Source organism: Chiloscyllium punctatum, chromosome 1 (assembly GCF_047496795.1).
Source record: "Chiloscyllium punctatum isolate Juve2018m chromosome 1, sChiPun1.3, whole genome shotgun sequence".
NCBI classification, from domain to species: Eukaryota; Metazoa; Chordata; class Chondrichthyes; order Orectolobiformes; family Hemiscylliidae; genus Chiloscyllium; species Chiloscyllium punctatum.
Window position 1 is genome coordinate 168,422,609 of NC_092739.1, and position 21,991 is coordinate 168,444,599.

Sequence of the window (21,991 nt, forward strand, 5' to 3'; positions counted from 1 at the left end):
CTGCCTGACAGGTACATACATATCAAGGACACGTCGTATCTGTTCCTTAAAAAAGTTCCACATTTCAACGACACCCTTCCCTGACAGCCTATGCTCCCAACTTATGCTTCTCAGTTCCTGTCTTACAGCATCGTAATTTCCCTTCCCCCATTTGTAAAACCTGCCCTGTTGCACGCACCTATCTCTCTCCATAACCAAGGTGAAAGTCACAGAATTGTGGCCACCATCACCAAAATGTTCACCCACTAACAAGCCCATCACTTGCCCCGGTTCGTTACCAAGTACCAAATCCAATATTGCCTCCCCTCTAGTCGGACAATCAAGAACATAGAACATAGAACAATCAGCACAGAACAGGCCCTTTGGCCCACGATGTCGTGCCAAACTTCTATCCTAGATTAAGCACCCATCCATGTACCTATCCAAATGCCACTTAAAGGTCGCCAATGATTCTGACTCTACCACTCCCACGGGCAGCGCATTCCATGCCCCCACCACTCTCTGGGTAAAGAACCCACCCCTGACATCTCCCCTATACCTTTCACCCTTCATCTTAAATTTATGTCCCCTTGTAACACTCTGTTGTACCCGGGGAAAATGTTTCTGACTGTCTACTCTATCTATTCCTCTGATCATCTTATAAACCTCTATCAAGTCACCCCTCATCCTTCGCCGTTCCAACGAGAAAAGGCCGAGAACTCTCAACCTATCCTCGTACGACCTATTCTCCATTCCAGGCAACATCCTGATAAATCTCCTCTGCACCCTCTCCAAAGCTTCCACATCTTTCCTAAAGTGAGGCGACCAGAACTGCACACAGTACTCCAAATGTGGCCGAACCAAAGTCCTGTACAGCTGCAACATCACTTCACGACTCTTGAATTCAATCCCTCTGCTAATGAACGATAATACTCCATAGGCCTTATTACAAACTCTATCCACCTGAGTGGCAACCTTCAAAGATCTATGTACATAGACCCCAAGATCCTTCTGTTCCTCCACCTGACTAAGAACCCTACCATTAACCCTGTATTCCGCATTCTTATTTGTTCTTCCAAAATGGACAACCTCACACTTGGCAGGGTTGAACTCCATCTGCCACTCCTCAGCCCAGCTCTGCATCATATCTAAGTCCCTTTGCAAACGACAAATGCCCTCCTCACTGTCCACAACTCCACCTATCTTTGTATCATCTGCAAATTTACTTACCCACCCTTTGACTCCCTCATCCAAGTCATTAATAAAAATTACAAACAGCAGAGGACCCAGAACTGATCCCTGTTGATACCCCACTTGTAACTGAGCTCCAGGCTGAATATTTACCATCTACCACCACTCTCTGACTTCGACCGGTTAGCCAGTTCTCTATCCAATTGGCCAAATTTCCCTCTATCCCATGCCTCCTGACTTTCCGCATAAGCCTACCATGGGGAACCTTATCAAATGCCTTACTAAAATTCATGTACACTACATCCACTGCTCTACCCTCATCCACATGCTTGGTCACCTCCTCGAAGAATTCAATAAGACTTGTAAGGCAAGACCTACCCTTCACAAATCCGTGCTGGCTGTCCCTAATCAAGCAGTGTCTTTCCAGATACTCGTAAATCCTATCCCTCAGTACCCTTTCCATTACTTTGCCTACCACAGAAGTAAGACTAACTGGCCTGTAATTCCCGGGGTTATCCCTATTCCCTTTTTTGAACAGGGGCACAACATTCGCTACTCTCCAGTCCCCTGGTACCACCCCCATTGACAGTGAAGACGAGAAGATCATTGCCAACGATACTGCAATTTCCTCTCTTGCTTCCCACATAATACTAGGATATATCCCGTCAGGCCCGGAGGACTTGTCTATCCTCAAGTTGTTCAAAATGTCCAACACATCTTCCTTCCTAACAAGTATCTCTTCTAGCTTAACAGTCCGTTTCACACTCTCCTCTTCAACAATACGGTCCCTCTCGTTCGTAAATACTGAAGAGAAGTACTTGTTCAAGACCTCTCCTATCTCTTCCGACTCAATACACAATCTCCCACTACTGTCCTTGATCGGACCTACCCTCGTTCTCGTCATTCTCAGGTTTCTCACATACGCATAAAATGCCTTGGGGTTATCCTTGATCCTATCCGCCAAGGATTTTTCATGCCCTCTCTTAGCTCTCCTAATCCCTTTCTTCAGGTCCCTTCTGGCTATCCTGTATCCCTCCACTGCTCTGTCTGAACCCTGTTTCCTCAACCTTATGTAAGCCTCCTTCTTCCTCTTTACTAGACATTCAACCTCCCTCGTCAACCAAGGCTCCCTCACACGACCATTTCTTTCCTGCCTGATAGGTACATACATATCAAGGACACGTCGTATCTGCTCCTTGAAAAAGTTCCACATTTCCACCACATCCTTCCCTGACAGCCTATGCTCCCAACTTATGCTCCTCAAATCCTGTCTTACAGCATCGTAATTTCCCTTCCCCCAATTGTAAAATCTACCTTGTTGTGCGTACCTATCTCTCTCCATAACCAAGGTGAAAGTCACAGAATTGTGGTCACCATCACCAAAATGTTCACCCACTAACAAGCCCACCACTTGTCCCGGTTCATTACCGAGTACCAAATCCAATATGGCCTCCCCTCTGGTTAGACAATCTACATACTGAGTTAGAAAAGCTTCCTGGACACACTGCACAAACACCGTCCCGTCCAATCTATTTGATCTAAAGAGATCCAATCAATATTTGGGAAGTTGAAATTGCCCATGACTACTACCCTGTGGCTTCTGCACCTTTCCAAAATCTGTTTCCCAATCTGTTTCTCCACATCTCTGCTGCTATTGGGGGGCCTATAGTAAACACCCAACAAGGTGACTGCACCTTTCCTATTTCTGACTTCAGCCCATACTACCTCCAAAGGCAGATCTCCCTCAAACTGCCTTTCTCAGCCGTTATACCATTTCTAATTAGCAACCCCACCCCCACCTCCTTTTTTACCACCCTCCCTAATCTTACTGAAACATCTGTAACCAGGAACCTCCAACAACCATTCCTGTCCCTCTTCTATCTACGATTGCCACAACATCGTAGTCCCAAGTACCGATCCACGCCTTAAGTTCACCCACCTTATTTCTGATACTCCTTGCGTTGAAGTATACGCACTTGAGCCCATCTCTGTCTCCGCAAGTATTCCCTGTCAGTGCTACCTTCTCCACAGCCTCCCTACATTCTTGGACCTCCTGACACACAGCTAGCTTACTTGCTTGACTAAAAGTCCGGATCCCATCCCCCTGCCAAATTAGTTTAAACCCCCCCCGAAGAGTGCTAGCAAACCTACCTCCCAGGATATTAGTGCCCTTCTGGTTCAGGTGCAACCCGTCCTGCTTGTACAGGTCCCACCTTCCCCAGAATGCAGTCCAATTGTCCAAATACCTGAAGCCCTCCCTCCTACACCATCCTTGCAGCCACGTGTTCAAGTGCACTCTCTCGCTATTCATTGCCTCACTGTCACGTGGCACCGGCAACAACCCAGAGATGACGACTCTGTCTGTCCTAGCTTTTAGCTTCCAGCCTAACTCCCTGAGCTCCTGAATGACCTCCCCACCCCTCTTCCTACCTATGTGTTTGGTGCCAATGTGCACCACGACTTCTGGCTGCACACCCTCCCCCTTAAGGATTCTGAAGACACGGTCCGAGACGTCTCGGATCCTGGCACCCGGGAGGCAACAAACCATCCGAGAGTCTCGCCCATGTCCACAGAACCGCCTGTCTGTCCCTCTAACTATAGAGTCTCCTATAACTCGTGCTCTCCTCCTCTCCCCCTTTCCCTTCTGAGCCTCAGAGCCGGAGTAGTAAGGGTATGGAATGCTTTGCCTGCAACGGTAGTAGATTCACCAACTTTAAGTACATTTAAATCGTCATTGGACAAGCATATGGACCTACATGGAATAGTGTAGGTTAGATGGGCTTCAGATTGGTATGACAGGTCGGTGCAACATCAAGGGCCGAATGGCCTGCACTGCGCTGGAATATTCCATGTTCTATGGTGGAGTATTGACTAAGCAGACTGGAAAAGTGGCAGAGGGAGCGGAGGAGGAAGGTGGCAATCTGTAGGAGGTTTCCTTGCCCATGTTCGACCTAGTGCCATGAGGATTTTTATGAGGTCTGGCATCAATGTTGAAGAGTCCCAGAACAACCTTCTGAAATCTGGGTAGTTAAGAACATCAACATGACAGACTCAATGTACTTAAACGCTATGAAGAGACTTTTCCAGGAGGACAATTCCTTTCCTGATGCTTACTGTGTTTGTAAACAACTATTTTGGAAAAATACAAACTTGGTTTGGTTTTTCACTATTTTACCCAGTAAGAAGGAGAGTTCCTTTTTCCTTCTTTTTAAAAATAGATACTGTACTATCAAAGTGATGCTGTGGCATAACGAGTAGAGTTTTGCTTCTGCGTCCCACTCCTGGACTTGATTGCTAAGGAATGTCTACTCAGAACATTTTGTATATTAACCTATAAATCCTTCCAATACACTATCCATAGCTCCAGACTACAACATGCCTCTACACTCATGGTATCTGCTTTTAATATCACTGGCTCGAAACTATTTGACAAAGTAGACTTAAAATCATATATATGGTGAATTCTCATTCAGTCATGCACATTTGCAGATAAATATGAATAATGAGTGTGGCTTATTATTTAAAAATTTCATAAAACAAATTCAGCACATACAAATTTAGCTGCACATTTTAATACTTTTCTATAACATTAAATTAAGCCATAAAATCATTTGAAATTCAGAACAAAATGAGGAGCAATGAACAATATTAACATCATAAATTCAAGTTGTTTGGTTTCATATCCTATACCTGACATTTGGTAACGACTGCTGCTCAGATGCAGGCACATTCCCTCGGGTAATTCCAGCTGGGAGTATGGGTCTTTCACCCTAGACAACAAGAAGGAATTGAAAAGTAAGGCAAAAATTACAAAAGAAATCAAAACTAAAATGATAACAACAAGTAATCCAATAGCAGAATCATATGTAACGTCCTGCAATTATGCACTGGTTGAACATAGTTGGAATGTTGCCCACTGCAAACAAACAAAGGGACTGTGCAATAGAATACAATAAATCCATCAATTTGTGATAAAGTATCAGAAAATTAACGAGAATCACAGAATTGCAGAATCACTATGGTACAAGAGGAAACCATTCAACTCATCTGAGCAGAAACTTTTGACAAACATTAAGATTGACAAGTCGCCAGGCCCAGACCAGATTTGTCCTCGGCTGCTTTGGGAAATGTGAAATGTAATTGCTTCGCCACTTGAGAAGATCTTTTCATCCTCGCTCTCCACTGGAGTCGTACCTGAGGACTGGAGAAAGGCAAATGTAATTCCTCTCTTCAAGAAAGGAAATAGGGAAATCCCCGGCAATTACAGACCAGTCAGTCTCACGTCTGTCGTCTGTATGGTGTTAGAAAGGACTCTGAGGTATAGGATTTATGACCATCTGGAAGAGCATGGCTTGATTAAATGCAGTCAACACGGTTTTGTGAGGGGCAGGTCATGCCTCACAAACCTTATCGAGTTCTTTGAGGATGTGACTAGAAAAGTTGATGAGGGTCGAGCTGTGGATGTGGTGTATATAGACTTCAGCAAGGCATTTGATAAGGTTCCCCATGGTAGGCTCATTCAGAAGGTCAGGAGGAATGGGATTCAGGGGACATAGCTGTCTGGATACAGAATTGGCTGGCCAACAGAAGACAGCGAGTGGTAGTGGAAGGAAAATATTCTGCCTGGAAGTCAGTGGTGAGTGGTGTTTCACAGGGCTCTGTCCTTGGGCCTCTATTGTTTGTAATTTTTATTAATGACATGGATGAGGGGATTGAAGGACGGATCAGCAAGTTTGCAGACGACACAAAGGTTGGAGGTGTTGTTGACAGTATAGAGGGCTGTTGTAGGTTGCAGCGGGACATTGACAGGATACAGAAATGGGCTGAGAGTTGGCAGATGGAGTTCAACCTGAATAAATGCGAGGTGATGCATTTTGGAAGGTCGAATTTGAAAGTTGAGTACAGAATTAAAGACAGGATTCTTGGTAGTGTGGAGGAACAGAGGGATCTTGGGGTGCAGGTACATAGATCCCTTAAAATGGCCACCCAAGTGGACAGGGTTGTTAAGAAAGCATATGAGATTAGATTAGATTACTTACAATGTGGAAACAGGCCCTTCGGCCCAACAAGTCCACACCGCCCCGCCGAAGCGTAACCCACCCATACCCCTACATCTACATCTACCCCTTACCTAACACTACAGGCAATTTAGCATGGCCAATTCACCTGACCTGCACATCTTTGGACTGTGGGAGGAAACCGGAGCACCTGGAGGAAACCCACGCAGACACGGGGAGAACGTGCAAACTCCACACAGTCAGTCGCCTGAGGCGGGAATTGAACCCGGGTCTCCGGCGCTGCGAGGCAGCAGTGCTAACCACTGTGCCACCGTGCCACCCACAACACAGTGGTGTTTAGGTTTTCATTAACAGGGGGATTGAGTTTAAAAGCCATGAGATCTTGTGCTCTATAAAAATTTGGCTAGACCGCACTTGGAATACTGCATCCAGTTCTGGTCACCCTATTATAGGAAAGATATAGATGCTTTGGAGAGGGTTCAGAGGAGATTTACCACGATGCTGCCTGGACTGGAGGGCTTATCTTATGAAGAGAGGTTGACTGAGCTCGGACATTTTTCATTGGAAAAAAGAAGGAAGTGGGGGGACCTATTTGAGGTGTACAAGATATTGACAGGCACAGATAGAGTTGATAGCCAGAGACTTTTTCCCAGGGCAGAAATTGTTAAAACAAGGGGTCATAGTTTTAAGCTGTTTGGTGGAAAGTATAGAGGGAATGTCAGAGGCGGGTTCTTTACACAGAGAGTTGTGACAGCATGGAATGCGTTGCCAGCAGCAGTTGTGGAAGCAAGGTCATTGGGGGCATTTAAGAGACTACTGGACATGCGTATGGTCACAGAAGTTTGAGGGTTCGTACATGAGGTTTATCTCACATGAGGATCAATGGTCGGCAAAACATCGTGGGCTGAAGGGCCTGTTCTGTGCTGTACTGTTCTATGTTCTAGATAGGGGAAGCCCTAAATGAGTTTTTTGCTTCGGTTTTCACCAAGGAAAGGGACCTTGTTGTAAATGAAAACTTAGAGGAGCTGGGACACAGGCTTGACCAGATCAAGATTGATCAAGTTGATGTGCTAGAAATTTTGGAAAACATTAAGATTGATAAGTCCCCAGGGCTAGACCAGATTTATCCTAGGCTGCTCTGGGAAGCGAGAAAGGAGGTTGCTAAGCCGCTGGCGAGGATACTTGCCTCCTCATTCTCCATGAGTCGTAAGAGAGGATTGAAAGGATGCAAATGTTGTTTCTCTTTTCAAGAAAGGTAATAGGGAAATCCCTGTCAAATCAGTCGGTCTTGCGTCTGTGGTCATCAAAGTTCTGGAAGGAATTCTGAGGGATAGGATTTATGACTATTTGGCAAAGCATCGTGTCATTAAAGGCAGTCAGCATGGATTTGTGATGGGCAGGTCATGCCTCACAAATCTTATTGAGTTCTTTCAGAAGGTGTCACGACAGGTCGACGACGGTAGAGCAGTGGATGTGGTGTATATGGATTTCAGCAAGGCATTTGACAGGGTTCCCCATGGCAGGGAGATTTGGCTATCTGGATTCAGAATTGGCTGGCTGACAGAAGGCAGAGAGTGGTTGTAGATGGAAAGTATTCTGCCTGGAGGTCAGTATTGAGTGGGGTCCCGCAGGGCTCTGTTCTTGGGCCTCTGCTCTTTGTAGTTTTTATAAATGACTTGGATGACTTGGTTGAGGGGTGGGTTAGTAAATTTGCAGATGACACAAAGGTTGGAGGTGCCATCGATAGTATAGAGGGCTACTGCAGGCTGCAGCGCGACATAGGCAGGATGCAGAGCTGGGCTGAGAAATGGCAGATGGAGTTCAACCTGGATAAATGTGAAGTGATGCATTTTGGAAGGTCAACCTCAAATGTTGAATCTGGGATTAAAGACAAGATTCTTGGCAGTGTGGAGGAACAGAGGGATCTGGGTGTGCAAGTACATAGATCCCTCAAAGTTGCCACCCAAGTAAATAGGGTTGTTAAGAAAGTATATGGTGTTTTAGCTTTCATTAACAGGAGGATCGAGTTTAAGCGCCGCAAGGTTTTGCTGCAGCTCTACAAGTCCCTGGTGAGACCACACTTGGAATACTGTGTCCAGTTCTGGTCGCCCGACTATAGGAAAGATACAGAGGCTTTGGAGGGGGTGTAAAGAAAGTTTACCAGGATGCTGCCTGAACTAGAGGGCTTGCCTTATGAAGAAAAGTTGAATAAGCTCGGACTTTTCTGTATGAAAAGAATGACGAAGAGAGGAGACCTGATCGAGGTGTACAAAATAATGAGAGGAATAGATAAAGTCAATGGAGTCATAGCGATGTACAGCATGGGAACAGACCCTTTGGTCCAACCTGTCCACGCTGACCAGATATCCCGACCCAATCTCGTCCCACATCCCTCCAAACCCTTCCTATTCATATACCCACCCAAATGCATTTTTAATGCTGCAATTATACCAGCCTCCACCACATCCTCTCGCAGCTCATTCCATACATGTACCACCCTCTGCATGAAAGCATTGCCCCTGAGGTCTCTTTTATATCTTTCCCCTCTCACCCTAAACCTATGCCCTCTAGTTCTGGACTCTCCGATCGCAGGGAAATTACTTTGTATATTTATCCTATTCATGCCCTTCATAATTTTGTAAACCTCTATAAGGTCACCCCTCCGCCTCCGACGCTCCAGGGAAAGTAGCCCCAGCCTGTTCAGCCTCTCCCTGTAGTTTAAATCCTCCAACCCTGGCAACATCCTTGTAAATCTTTTCTGAACCCTTTCAAGTTTCACAACATCTTTCTGATAGAAAGGAGACCAGAATTGCATGCAATATTCCAACAGTGGCCAAACCAATGTCCTGTACAGCTGCAACATGACCTCCCAACTCCTGTACTCAATACTCTGACCAATAAAGGAAAGCATACCAAACGCCTTCTTCACTATCCTATCTACCTGCGACTCTACCTTCAAGGAGCTATGAACCTGCACTCCATGGTCTCTTTGTTCAGCAACACTCTCTAGGACCTTACCATTAAGTGTATAAGTCCTGCTAACATTTGCTTTCCCAAAATGCAGCATTTCACATTTATCTGAATTAAACTCCATCTGTCACTTCTCAGCCCATTGGCCCATCTTGGCAAGATCCTGTTGTAATCTGAGGTAACCCTCTTCGCTGTCCACTACACCGCTGACCTCAAATTCACCTGGACCATCTCTGACACCTCCCTCCCCTTTCTGGACCTCTCCATCTCTATCAGCGATGACCAAATCAACACTGATTTGTTTGGCAAACATAGACTCCCACAGCTACCTGGATTACACCTCCTCCCACCCTAACTCCTGAAAAAATGCTATCCTGTATTCCCACTTCCTCCGCCTCTGCCACATCTGCTCCCAGGAGAACCACTTCCACCACAGAACACACCAGATGGCCTCCTTCTTTAAAGACCAAGATTTCCCATCCCAGGATGAGTAGAGTAGTGATCTCGGGCTTGCTACCGGTGCCAAGAGATAGTGAGGTGAGGAACAGTCAATAAATGCAGCTTAACAGATGCATCAGATATTTCTTGATTGATAACCTATGCCACTTTAGCATCTTTATTGGCTAGCCTATAGACTACTTCTACCAGTGACTTCTTCCCTTTACTATTCCTGTTGTCCACCCAAATTGATTCTACATTTTCCTCCAGAATTCTCTATCACCCTAATTGCATCCTTAATTAAGAGCGATATCCGACCTCCCTTACCTTCCTGCCTAATGCTCTGAATTGATACCATTGGATATTAAAATCCCAGTCATCACTTGGTGGCTGTGTTCCCCCTCCCCCCCCCCCCCCCCCCCCCACAACAGAGTCCACAGTGGCAAACTTGTTATTGAGGGGAACAGCCACTGACTGCCTATTCCCATTCCCTCTCCTGATGGTCACCCAGCTACCTTAACTCATAACCTAGGTGTGACTACCTCCCGATGTGGCAAGTCCACACAGCAGGTCAAGTTCGAGCTTTATCATCTCCCCCTTTGCAAGGTTGGAGACCGCGAAGTGTCCATTGTAATAAAGTATAAACCGTTTCCTCCTTGTACATAAGTATTTACAATATACATATATTTGATGAAATTAGGCAGCAGCAAAGAAGTAACACAAACTAATCTGGTAGAGGTCATCCATATTCTGGTCTGAGTACTGCAGGAGTACCTTATTTGAGGCCATAATTTCTGCTCTTCAGTAGGCTAGAAGCCCTCAGAGCAATTTTGAAATAAATAATTCTCAAATTAATCAAACTCAAATAGCCCGTTGGAGTAAATATATTGCCCATACTGGCAAAAATTTCGTTCATTTTAAGTTATGCACTAGCATTCCCTTCCTTCCCATTATTTTCTTATTTTATGTAGAGAAGCCCGGGCATGGGCGAATTATGCAAACCTATTTTTATTAATCCAGCTTTGCTGGAATGTAATGCTCTTTGAAGTTTTGCTACTAAAGAAAATCTATATTATCTAAATTTTAGATTAGTTCTGCAATATATGTATAGTATTCTCTTTTTTTAAAAGAAACATTAACATTGTGCCCAATTAAATGGCCTGATCTACAGCTTTGGTTAGCAGTAACTAGAATTAAATGTAGAAATCTGATGATGATTGTGAGAAATAAATATTCGCTGGAGGGCAATGCTGTCCCCAAATTATGGTAACATTACACAAAGCTTTCAAACCACACTGAAATTTTTCTAATATTGAGGTAACCCTAGAATATAGATATTGGTACAGTCCTAAAATTATAAACCATCACTGTTCAGTATTAAATATCTAAGTGAGGATAATAGCTCAGCCAGACACCCTTTCTTAGATCTAACAACCCCCCCCCACCATCCCCCCCCCACCAAAAATAAATCAAATCAATCAGTCTGTATTCTTACAAGTTCCATACACAAAGCAAAGATATTTAGGCTTAGCGTCCATGTATGAAATCAAATCACTTGATAATTCAGTCAGTCGTATATTGTAGTATAAAGTGCCTGTAAATATTTCAGAAATGGAAATTTGCAAATTACTTCCAAATTTCAAAACAATATTAAAAACACTTCAAACACTAAACCTTTATGATTACAGTCAGTAAGCAATAGAGAAATCAACCTCGACATTGTGAATTGGCACTGAACATTAGTATCATTCCCCCGTGATTTTGCACCTTACCCAGGTCTGGCATACCCGTCCTTATACTGGGTCTGAACAGGTTTTGCTAGGGACCCTATGGGATCAGAGTTTGACTTGTAAGGCTAACTGCTTGGCAACTGCATATACTTGCCCATCACTTGAAAACAGTGTCATTTTCATCAGCATGAGCCGGATATCTTGCTAACTGTCAGATTGATTGGAAAAGTATCATTACTATAACGCTGCCTCCCCTTTGGAGGTTAAAAATCTTCAATGTTCCCACAAGGCTCCAAAATCGTGGATCATATTAAAAGCACAATGAAGAGTCAATTCATATTAGTAGATTTTCCTTTTGATCGGATGAAAACCTGTCGATTCCCAACGTCGGCTACGAGGTAACATTAAACACACATTACACCACATCGGCCACATTTCAACAGTTAAAGCAAGGGCCAGGCATTTGCCCCTGGGTTTTATTTGATGTCTTGTTGCCAGTCACAAAGGTAAAATGTTGGGACCTGCCTGTCCCCATTTTCAGAGTCCCTCGGGAAAACGTTGTCCAGCAGTGGTCGTCGGGTAGGTAAATGAGGAAGGTTCTGCACCAATGGGTATCCTGGTTCCAGTCAACCCTATCAGGGCTGGCATAGAACATAGAACATGGAACAGTACAGCACAGAACAGGCCCTTCAGCCCACGATGTTGTGCTGACCACTGATCCACATGTATGCACCCTCGGATTTCTGTGACCATATGTATGTCGAGGAGTCTCTTAAATGTCCCCAGTGACCCGACCTCCACAACTGCTGCTGGCAACGCATTCCATGTGCTCACAACTCTCTGTGTAAAGAACCCACCCTCTGACATCCCCTCTATACTTTCCTCCAACCAGCTTAAAACTATGACCCCTCGTGTTAGTCATTTCTGCCCTGGGAAGTAGTCTCTGGCTATCGACTCTATCTATGCCTCTCATTATCTTGTATACCTCAATTAGGTCCCCTCTTCTCCTCCTTTTTTCCAATGAAAAAAGTCTGAGCTCAGTCGACCTCTCTTCATAAGGTAAGCCCTCCATTCCAGGCAACATCCTGGTAAACCTCCTCTGAACCCGCTCCAAAGCATCCACATCTTTCCTATAATAGGGCAACCAGAACTGGACGCAGTATTCCAAGTGCGGTCTAACCAAAGTTTTATAGAGCTGCAACAAGATCTCACAACTCTTAAACTCAATCCCCCTGTTAATGAAAGCCAAAACACCATATGCTTTCTTAACAAACATGTCCACTTGGGTGGCCATTTTAAGGGATCTATGCACCTGCACACCAAGATCCCTCTGTTCCTCCACACTACCAAGAATCCTATCCTTAATCCTGTACTCAGCTTTCAACTTCGACCTTCCAAAATGCATCACCTCGCATTTATCCAGGTTGAACTCCATCTGCCACCTCTTAGCCCATCTCTGTATCCTGTCAATGTCCCGCTGCAGCCTACAACAGCCCTCTATACTGTCAACGACACCTCCAACTTGTGTGTCATCTGCAAACTTGCTGACCCATCCTTCAATCCCCTTATTCAAGTCATTAATAAAAATTACAAACAATCGAGGCCCAAGGACAGAGCCCTGTGGAACACCACTCACCACAGACTTCCAGGTAGAATATTCTCCTTCCATTACCACTCGCTGTCTTCTGTTGCCCAGCCAATTCTGTATCCAGACAGCTATGTTCCCCTGTATCCCATTCCTCCTGACCTTCTGAATGAGCCTACCATGGGGAACCTTATCAAATGCCTTGCTGAAGTCTATATACACCACATTTACAGCTCGACCCTCATCAACTTTTCCAGTCACATTCTCAAAGAACTCGTTAAGGCTTGTGAGGCATGACCTGCCCCTCACAAAGCCGTGTTGACTGCATTTAATCAGGCCATGCTCTTCCAGATGGTCATAAATCCTATCCCTCAAAATCCTTGTAGATCACAGACGTGAGACTTACTGGTCTGTAATTGCCGGGGATTTCCCTATTTCCTTTCTTGAAGGGAGGAATTACATTTGCCTCTCTCCAGTTCTCAGGTACGACTCCAGTGGAGAGCGAGGATGAAAAGATCTTCGCAAGTGGCGAAGCAATTGCATTTCTCGTTTCCAAAAGCAGCCGAGGACAAATCTGGTCAGGGCCTGGCAACTTGTCAATCTTAATGTTTGACAAACTTTTCAGCACATCAGCTTCTTCTATCTCTATCCATTCCAGCATGCACATCTGCTCTTCAAAGGTTTCATTCACTACAAAGTTCGTTTTTTTTCGTAAAGACAGAAGCAAACAACTTATTTAGGGCTTCCCCTACCTCCTCAGACTCCACACAGAAGTTCCCTATGCTATCCCTGATCGGGCCTACTCTTTCTTTGACCATTCTCTTATTCCTCAAATAAGTGTAAAATGCCTTTGTGTTCTCCCTAATCCGTTCTGCCAAGCCTTTCTCGTGCCCCCTCCTGGCTCTCCTCAGACCATTTTTGAGCTCCTTTCTTGCCTGCCTGTAATCCTGTAGAGCTGAGCTTGACCCTAGCTTCCTCCACCTTATGTAAGCTACCTTTTTCCTTTTGACGAGAAGCACCACCGCTCTCGTCATCCAAGGTTCCTTTATCTTACCACTTCTTGCCTGTCTCAGAGGGACATATTTATTCATCACTCGCAACAAGTGTTCCTTAAACAGTCTCCACATGTCTACAGTGCCTTTACCATGGAACAATTGCTCCCAATCCATGCTTCCTAACTCATGTCTAATCGCATCACAGTTTCCTCTTCCCCAATTAAATATCCTCCCATTTTGCCTAATCCTCTCCTTCTCCTTAGCTGTGTAGAATGTGAGGCAGTTGTGGTCACTATCCCCTCTCCCCTCGTCGGCCTGTCAACGTACTGAGTTAGGAAACCTTCCTGAACACACCTTACAAAAACAGCTCCATTCAAATCTTCTGCTCGAAGGAGGTTCCAATCAATATTGGGAAAGTTAAAGTCACCCATTACAACAACCCTACTACGTCCACACTTTTCCAAAATCTGCCAACCTGTGCTTTCTTCCATCTCTCTGCTGCTATTGGGGGGCCTGTAGTAAACCCCTAAAGAGGTGACTGCTCCCTTGCTGTTCCTAATTTCCACCCATACTGACTCGGCAGGCAGATCTTTTTCGACAATAGAAGCTTCTGTAGCTGTGATACCCTCTCTGATTAGTAATGCTACACCCCCTCCTCTTTCCCCACCCCCCTCCCTATTCTTTTTAAATGGTCTAAACCCTGGAACATCCAGCAACCATTCATGCCCCTGAGAAACCCATGTCTCTGTTATAGCCACAACATCATAGCACCAGGTACTGATCCATGCTCTAAGTTCATCACTTTTATTCCTGATACTCCTTGCGTTAAAGCAAACACACTTTAACTGATCCCTTGGTTCCTTCCCAGGAGAATCCTTCCCACTAGCTGGTCTACCTCTTGCTATTGCCTCATCTGCATCAACCCTCACCTCCGTATACAGCTCAGGTTTCCACCCCCCTGCCATACTAGTTTAAACCCTCTTGAACTACTCGAGCAAATCTTCCACCCAGGACATTGGTCCCCTTCCAGTTCAGATGCAACCCGTCCTTCTTGTACAGGTCCCATCTTCCCCAGAAGGCAATCCAATTATCTACATATCTGAAGCCCTCTCTCCTACACCAGCTGCGCAGCCACGTATTAAGCTGTGCCCTCTCCCTGTTCCTCGCCTCGCTATCTCGTGGCACCGGTAGTAAACTAGAGAACACTACTCTGTTCGTCCTGCTTTGCAGCTTCCATCCTAACTCCCTGAAATCACTTTTTATATCTTCGATCCTTTTCCTGGCTATATCATTAGTGCCAATATGTAACAAGATTTCTAGCTGTTCGCCCTCCCCTTTTAGAACCTTATACACCCGATCGGAGACGTCCTGGACCCTGGCACCAGTGAGGCAACATAACTTCCGGGAATCCTGATCCTGACCACAAAACCTCATGTCCATTCTCCTAACTATTGAGTCCCCTACACCCGAGTACTTTTCTATTCTGCCCCATTCCCTTCTTTGCCAGAGTGTCAGACTCAGTGCCAGAGAACTGACTGCTATGGCTTTCCTCTGGAAGGTCATCCCCCCCCAGCAGTATCCAAAACGGTGTACTTATTGCTGAGGGGAATGTCCACAGGGGATCTCTGCACTGTCTGTCTGTCCCCTTTCCTCCCCCTAACTGTAACCCATTTATCCTTGTCCTGAGCCTTAGGAGTGACCAACTCCCGGTAACTCCTCTCAATTACCCCCTCAGCCTCCCGAATGATCCGAGGTTCATCCAGCTCCAGCTCCAATTCCCTAACACGGTTTTCGAGGAGCTGGAGTTGGGTGCACTTCCCACAGATGTAGCCAGTGGAGAAAGGTGCAGTTATATTGTTGGGGCTGTATTACAGGCCTCCCAGCAGCGAGCATGCTGTAGAAGAACAAATAGATAAATAGATGATGGAAAGATGTGGAGGAAACAGGGTGGTGGTGATTGGAGATTTTAATTTTTCCCAACATTGACTGGGATACACTTAGTGCAGTGAGAAGGGGAAATGAGGAAACTGTTGAAGTCCACATTGATGCCTTGGGGTTGAAGTGTTCCGAGGCGGAAGAGGAGGCGTTCTTCCTCCAGGTGTCGGGTGGTGAGGGAGCGGCGGTGAAGGAGGCCCAGGACCTCCAAAGTGCATGAACTCTCAATTTCCCACGTTGTACTCGATCTGCCATTTTGCCCACTCTCCTAACCATGTCCAAATCCTTCTGCAGCCTCCCCACCTCCTCAATGGTACCTGTCCCTCTACCTACCTACTGCCAAGCTTCTATCTACGCTAACACTTTCCCTCTGACGCCATGGGCCCTTATCTTACTCAGCAGCCTCTTGCATAGTACCTTCTCAAGGTCTTGTTGAAGTCCACGCAAATACCATCCATTGGCTATCCTTGGTCTGACCTGCTCGTTACTTCCTCAAAGAATTCTAGCAGATTTGTCAGGCATGACCTCCCTTTGATGGAACCATGTTGACTTTGCCCTATTTACCTCCTTGCCAGTATTCAGGAATCTCATCCTTCACAATGGATTCCAGGATCTTATCCATGACCAAGGTTAGGTTAATCAGTCTGTAATTTTCTGTTTTTTGCCTTACTCCCTTTTTAACATCTGCATCACGTTTGTGATTTTCCAGTCCTTTGGGACTCTCCCTGATTCTAGCAATTCCTGAAAGATCACCAGTAACACCTCTACTATCTCTTCAGCTATCTCCCTTAGAACTCTGGTGTGTAGACCATCTGGTCCAGGTGATTTATCCACCTTTAGGCCATTTGGCTTTTCTAGCATGTTCTCTTTGATGATGGCCATCATACTCAGCTCTGCCCCCCTCACTCTCCTGAATATTTGGGATAGTACTCGTGTCTTCCACTGTGAAGACTAAAGCAAACTAATTATTCAGTTCCTCAGCCATTTTCTGTTCCCCACTATTATCTCTCCAGTGTTATTTTCCAGCAGCCCAATGTCCACTTTTGCCTCTCTTTTGCCCTTTACATATCTGCAGAAACTCTTACAATCTTCCTTTACATTACCAACATATTTAAACTTCTCCCTTCTTATTTTTTTTTGTTGCCGTCTGTTGGTCTTTGTAAGCTTCCCAATCCTCTGGTTTCCCATTACTCTTTGCCATATTGTATGCTTTTTCTTTTGCTTTTATGCTATCCCTGACTTTCCTAGTCATCCTAGTTGCCTCATCCTCCCTGTACCATGCTTCCTTTTCCTTGGGATGATTCTCTGTTATGTCTCCTGAATTACTCCCAGAAGCCCCTGTCATTGCCATTCCATTGTCCTTCCTGCTAGGCTCCTCTCCTAGTCATTTATACCCAGCTCCTCCCTCATGCCTCTGTCATTGCCTTTATTCAGCTGTAATACCATTATCTCTGATTCTATCTTCTCCCTCTCAAATTGCAGAGTAAATTCAATCCCACTGCCTCCGAAAGGTTCCTTCACCTTCAGCTCCCTTATCAAGTCTGCCTCACTGCACAACACCAAACCCAGTATTGACTGTTCCTCAGTGGGCTCCATCACAAGCTGCTCCAAAAAGCCACCTTGCAGACATTCCACAAATTCCTTTTCTTGCAATCCATTACCAACCTGATTTTCCTAGTCCCCCTGCATTTTGAAATCCCCCACGATCACTGTAACTTTGCCTTTGCTACACATCTTTTCTATCTCCTGGTCTACCTTGTGCCCCAGCTCCTGACTACTGTTTGGAGGCCTGTACATAACTCCAACTATTTTTTAATATGCCTTTGCATTTCCTCAAATCTATGCACACAGATTCTATACCACCTGACCCCACTTTGTTTCTTACTGTTGATTTAATTTTATTCCTTACCAATAAGGCAACACCACCCCTTCTACCCACCTGCCTATCTTTATGATGAGATGTACATCCTTGAATATTCAGCTCCCAATCCTGATCCCCTTGCAGCCGTGTCTCTGTGATACCCACCGTGTCATACCTGCCTATTTCAATCTGCATCATAAGCTCACTTACCCTATTTCTTATACTGTTTGCATTCAGATATAACACCTTCAATCCTGTATTAACCATCCCTCTTCTCATTGTCATTCATTTGTCCAGTGGGCATGAAGTTGGATGGCTAACTCTTTCCTGTCCTGTTCATGTTTAATAACCTCTCCCGAGTTCTGTAATCTCACCCCCCCCCCCCTCCTTTAATTTGGGTTATCTAATTTCTCCTGAACCCTCCACTCTCCAACAACAACTACCCCTGCCCCGTTTAGTTTAAAGCCCTGTCTACATCTCTAGTTACGCGATTCGTGCAAACTCTGGTCCCGGCATGGTTCAGATGAAGACCATCCCATCAGAACAGGTCCCTTCTTCCCCATCACTGGTGCCAATCTATCCATGAATTTAAATCCATTTCTCCCACACAAAACTTTGAGGTATGTATTTACCTGCTTAATCTCATGGACCCTGGGCCATTTAGCTCATGGTTCAGGGATCCAGAGATCATTGCCTGCTTGGTTCTACCTTTTAATTTAGCTCCGAGCTGCTCACACTCCCTTAGCAGACCCTCTGCCCGAGTTTTATTGATGTTCATTGGTACCGACATTACCAGGGTTGTCTCTACTCCCCTTCTTAAACAAGGGAACAACATTTGCTGTCCTCCAGTCTTCACGAACTATTCCTGTCGACAATGACAACATAAAGATCAAAGCCAATGGTTCTGCAATCTCCTTCCTGGCTTCCCTGAGAATCTGAGGATAAATCTCATCCGACCCAGGGATCTTATCTATTTTCAGATCTGCCAAATTTGCTAAAACCTCCTCTCTGTCAACTGCAATCCCATCTAATCTAGTAGCTTTATCTCTGTATTCTCACTAACATTGCCCTTTTCCAATGTGAATAAAGACAAAAAGCATTCATTAAGCTTCTCCTATGTCCTCAGATTCCACACACAACTTCCCACTGCTGTCTTTGGCCCAAATCTTACTCTAGTCATTCTTTTATCACTAATTTACCTGTAGAACACTTTAGGGGTTTCCTTGATCCTATCCACCATCAACTTCTCATGTCCCCTCCTGGCTCTTCTTAGCCCTCTCTTTAGATCTTTTCTGGTTAACTTTTTTTAGATTCGATGCCCTACAATATGGAAACAGGCCCTTCAGCCCAACAAGTCCACACCGACCCTCTGAAGAGTAACCCACCCAGTCTCATTTCTCTCTGAATAATGTACCTAACTCTATGGGCAAATTAGATTAGATTACTTACAGTGTGGAAACAGGCCCTTCGGCCCAACAAGTCCACACCGCCCCGCCGAAGCGCAACCCACCCATACCTCTACCCCTACCCCTACCCCTTACCCCTTACCTAACACTAGGGGCAATTTAGCATGGCCAATTCACCTGACCTGCACATCTTTGGACTGTGGGAGGAAACCGGAGCACCCGGAGGAAACCCACGCAGACACGGGGAGAACTTGCAAACTCCACACAGTCAGTCGCCTGAGGTGGGAATTGAACCCGGGTCTCTGGTGCTGTGAGGCAACAGTGCTAACCACTGTGCCACCGTGCCGCCCATTTAGCACGGCCAATTCACCTGACCTGCACATCTTTGGACTGTGGGAGGAAACCCGCGCAGACAGGGGGAGAATGTGCAAACTCCACACATACAGCCCTCCGAGGCTGGAATCGAACCTGGTACACTGGTGCTGTGCTAACCACTGAGCCACCGTGCTGCCCCATTCTCTGGTGGTTTCCATGACGTCCTGCTCTCAGAAATAATCTCTCACACACTCTATGAATCTTTATTCAAGGATATTACTGTCCAGTTGATTAATTGAGCCAATTTGCATGTTCAAACCACCCATAGTTACTGTTGTACCCTGGTTACAAACCCTCACTATATTCTACCCCAGAAGTACTTTAGGGGGACAGTGGCTGAAAATTCCTCTTCCCAAGAGGTTTCTTCTCCTGCTTTTTATTTGCACTGAGATGGATTTCAAATTTTTTTTGGCACAAAACACTTTGAAAAGGTCTGAGTTCCCACTCGCACGATCAAATGTTTATTTTCTTTTCACGATCTACATTTCACAGTAAATATTGAGGATTTAAGAGGGTTAAAAGTGGTCATGAGATATCGTTAGTAAATAGAGTTGAGAAAAATCCCAAAAACTTCTTTTCATATATAAGCATAATCCAGGTAAGAGGGTAACGAGAGAAATGTTTGGCCCACACAAGGACAAAGCAAGATAGTTATGCATGGAGTCAGAGAAAATGGGTGAGATTCTTAGCGTGTACTTTGCATCTGTATTCACTAAGGAGAGGGACATGACGGGTGTTGAGATTAGGGATGGATCTCTGAATACTCTGGGCCAAGTTGACATCAAGAGGGAGGAAGCTTTGGATACTCTGAAAGGTATTAAGGTAGACAAGCCTTCAAATCCAGATGGGATCAACCACAGGTTACTGAGGGATGTGAATGTGGAAATATTGCAGCACTGATGAAAGAACTCAAGGACCTGAGGCTCATCAGAGAGAACGAGATCTTTCTGGACAGGACCTTCAGCGAGGTTATTACACCGACCATACCAGAAGAGAGCAGACAATGAGGAAGGCAGAGAGGAGACAGGTGCAAGAGACCCCAGGGGATTTACCTGTCAGAAACAAGTTGAATCTTTTGGAAACAGTAGAGACAGATGACGTTGCCAGTCTGCGAGGCAGCCAGGTCTGTCAATCAAAGGTTGGCGTGGAGACAGAGTGGAAGAGCTGGACATCGCACAGAGCCGTGGTAATAGGGGACTCCATAGCGAGAGGAACTGACCGGGGTTTTTGTGGCAGCAGGCGGGACTTAAGGATGGTGTGTTGCCTTCCGGGTGCCAGGGTTAAAGACATCACAGAGTGCAGAAAATCCTCAAGGACGAAGGTGAAGTGCCAGAGGTGGTGGTACACGTCGGCACAATGATGTCGGGAAGAAGAGGAGGAACATACTACAGCGGGACTTCAGAGAACTAGGAAGAAGGCTGAAAAGCAGGACGTCCAGGGTGATAATCTCCAGTTTGCTTCCAGTTCCTCGGGCTGGTGTGGCCAGAAACAGGGAGATAATGGACTTGAACGTGTGGCTAGGGAACTGGTGCAGGAAGCAAGGATTTAAATTCTTGGATCACTGGGGTATGTTTTATGGTAAGCATAAATTCTACAAGAGAGAGATGGTTTGCACCTTAATAGGTTAGGGACCAGCATTCTGGCAGGCAGGTTTGCTACTGCAACACCGCTATGTTTAATCTAAGTAGCTGGGGAGGGGGGGGGGGGGGGGGGGGACAAACTGGATGTTTAAGAAGGAAATTGAAGGGAAAGTTAGAACAAGGGAAGTCAAGAAAGACAATTGTATCAATGAGGCAGAAAACTCAGAAAGGGATCATGCTGTAAGGTTGAGTGAAATAGGAGTTGATGGGAAGGGTGAGGGCAGTAACAAATTAAAAATACTATATATGAATGCAAAAAGCATTAGAAATAAGATGGATGAGCTTGAGGCTCTTTTGGAAATTGGCAGATACGATATTGTGGGGATAACTGAGATGTGGCTTCAAGTGGACAGGGCCTGGGAAATGAATATTCAAGGCTACACGTGCTATCGTAAGGACAGACTGACGGGCAGAGGGGGTGGGGTGGCCATGTTGCTAAGGGATGATATTTAGTCCCTTGCACGGGGGGACCTAGAATCAGGGGATATAGAGTCGGTGTGGATAGAGCTGAGAAATTCTAAAGGTAAAAAGACCCTCATGGGAGTTATCTACAGGTCCCCAAACAGTAGTCTGGATGTAGGGTGTAAGTTGAATCAGGAGCTGAAATTGGCCTGTCGCAAAGATATTACTACAGTTGTTATGGGGGATTTCAACATGCAGGTAGACTGGATGGTACTGGACCCCAAGAAAGGGACTTTGTCTAGTGCCTCCAAGTTGGATTCTTAGAACAGCTGGTGCTGGAACCGACCAGGGAGAAGGCAATTCTGGATCTGGTATTGAACAACAAACCAGAATTGGTCAGGGACCTCGAAGTGAAGGAGCCATTAGGAGGTAGTGACCATAATACAATAAGCTTTAATCTGCAATT

General features: G+C 45.4%; 1 protein-coding gene across 10 annotated transcripts in view; it reads right to left on the minus strand.

Annotated features, from left to right (window-relative positions):
• fbxo41 (F-box protein 41) overlaps positions 1-21,991 on the minus strand; it is a 548,611-nt gene that overhangs the window by 494,842 nt on the left and 31,778 nt on the right. For all 10 annotated transcript variants that reach the window (XM_072578282.1, XM_072578275.1, XM_072578265.1 and 7 more), the window contains exon 3: positions 4,861-4,940. In XM_072578282.1, the coding sequence (XP_072434383.1) occupies positions 4,861-4,940 (80 nt within the window). The remainder of the gene's footprint in view (positions 1-4,860; positions 4,941-21,991) is intronic.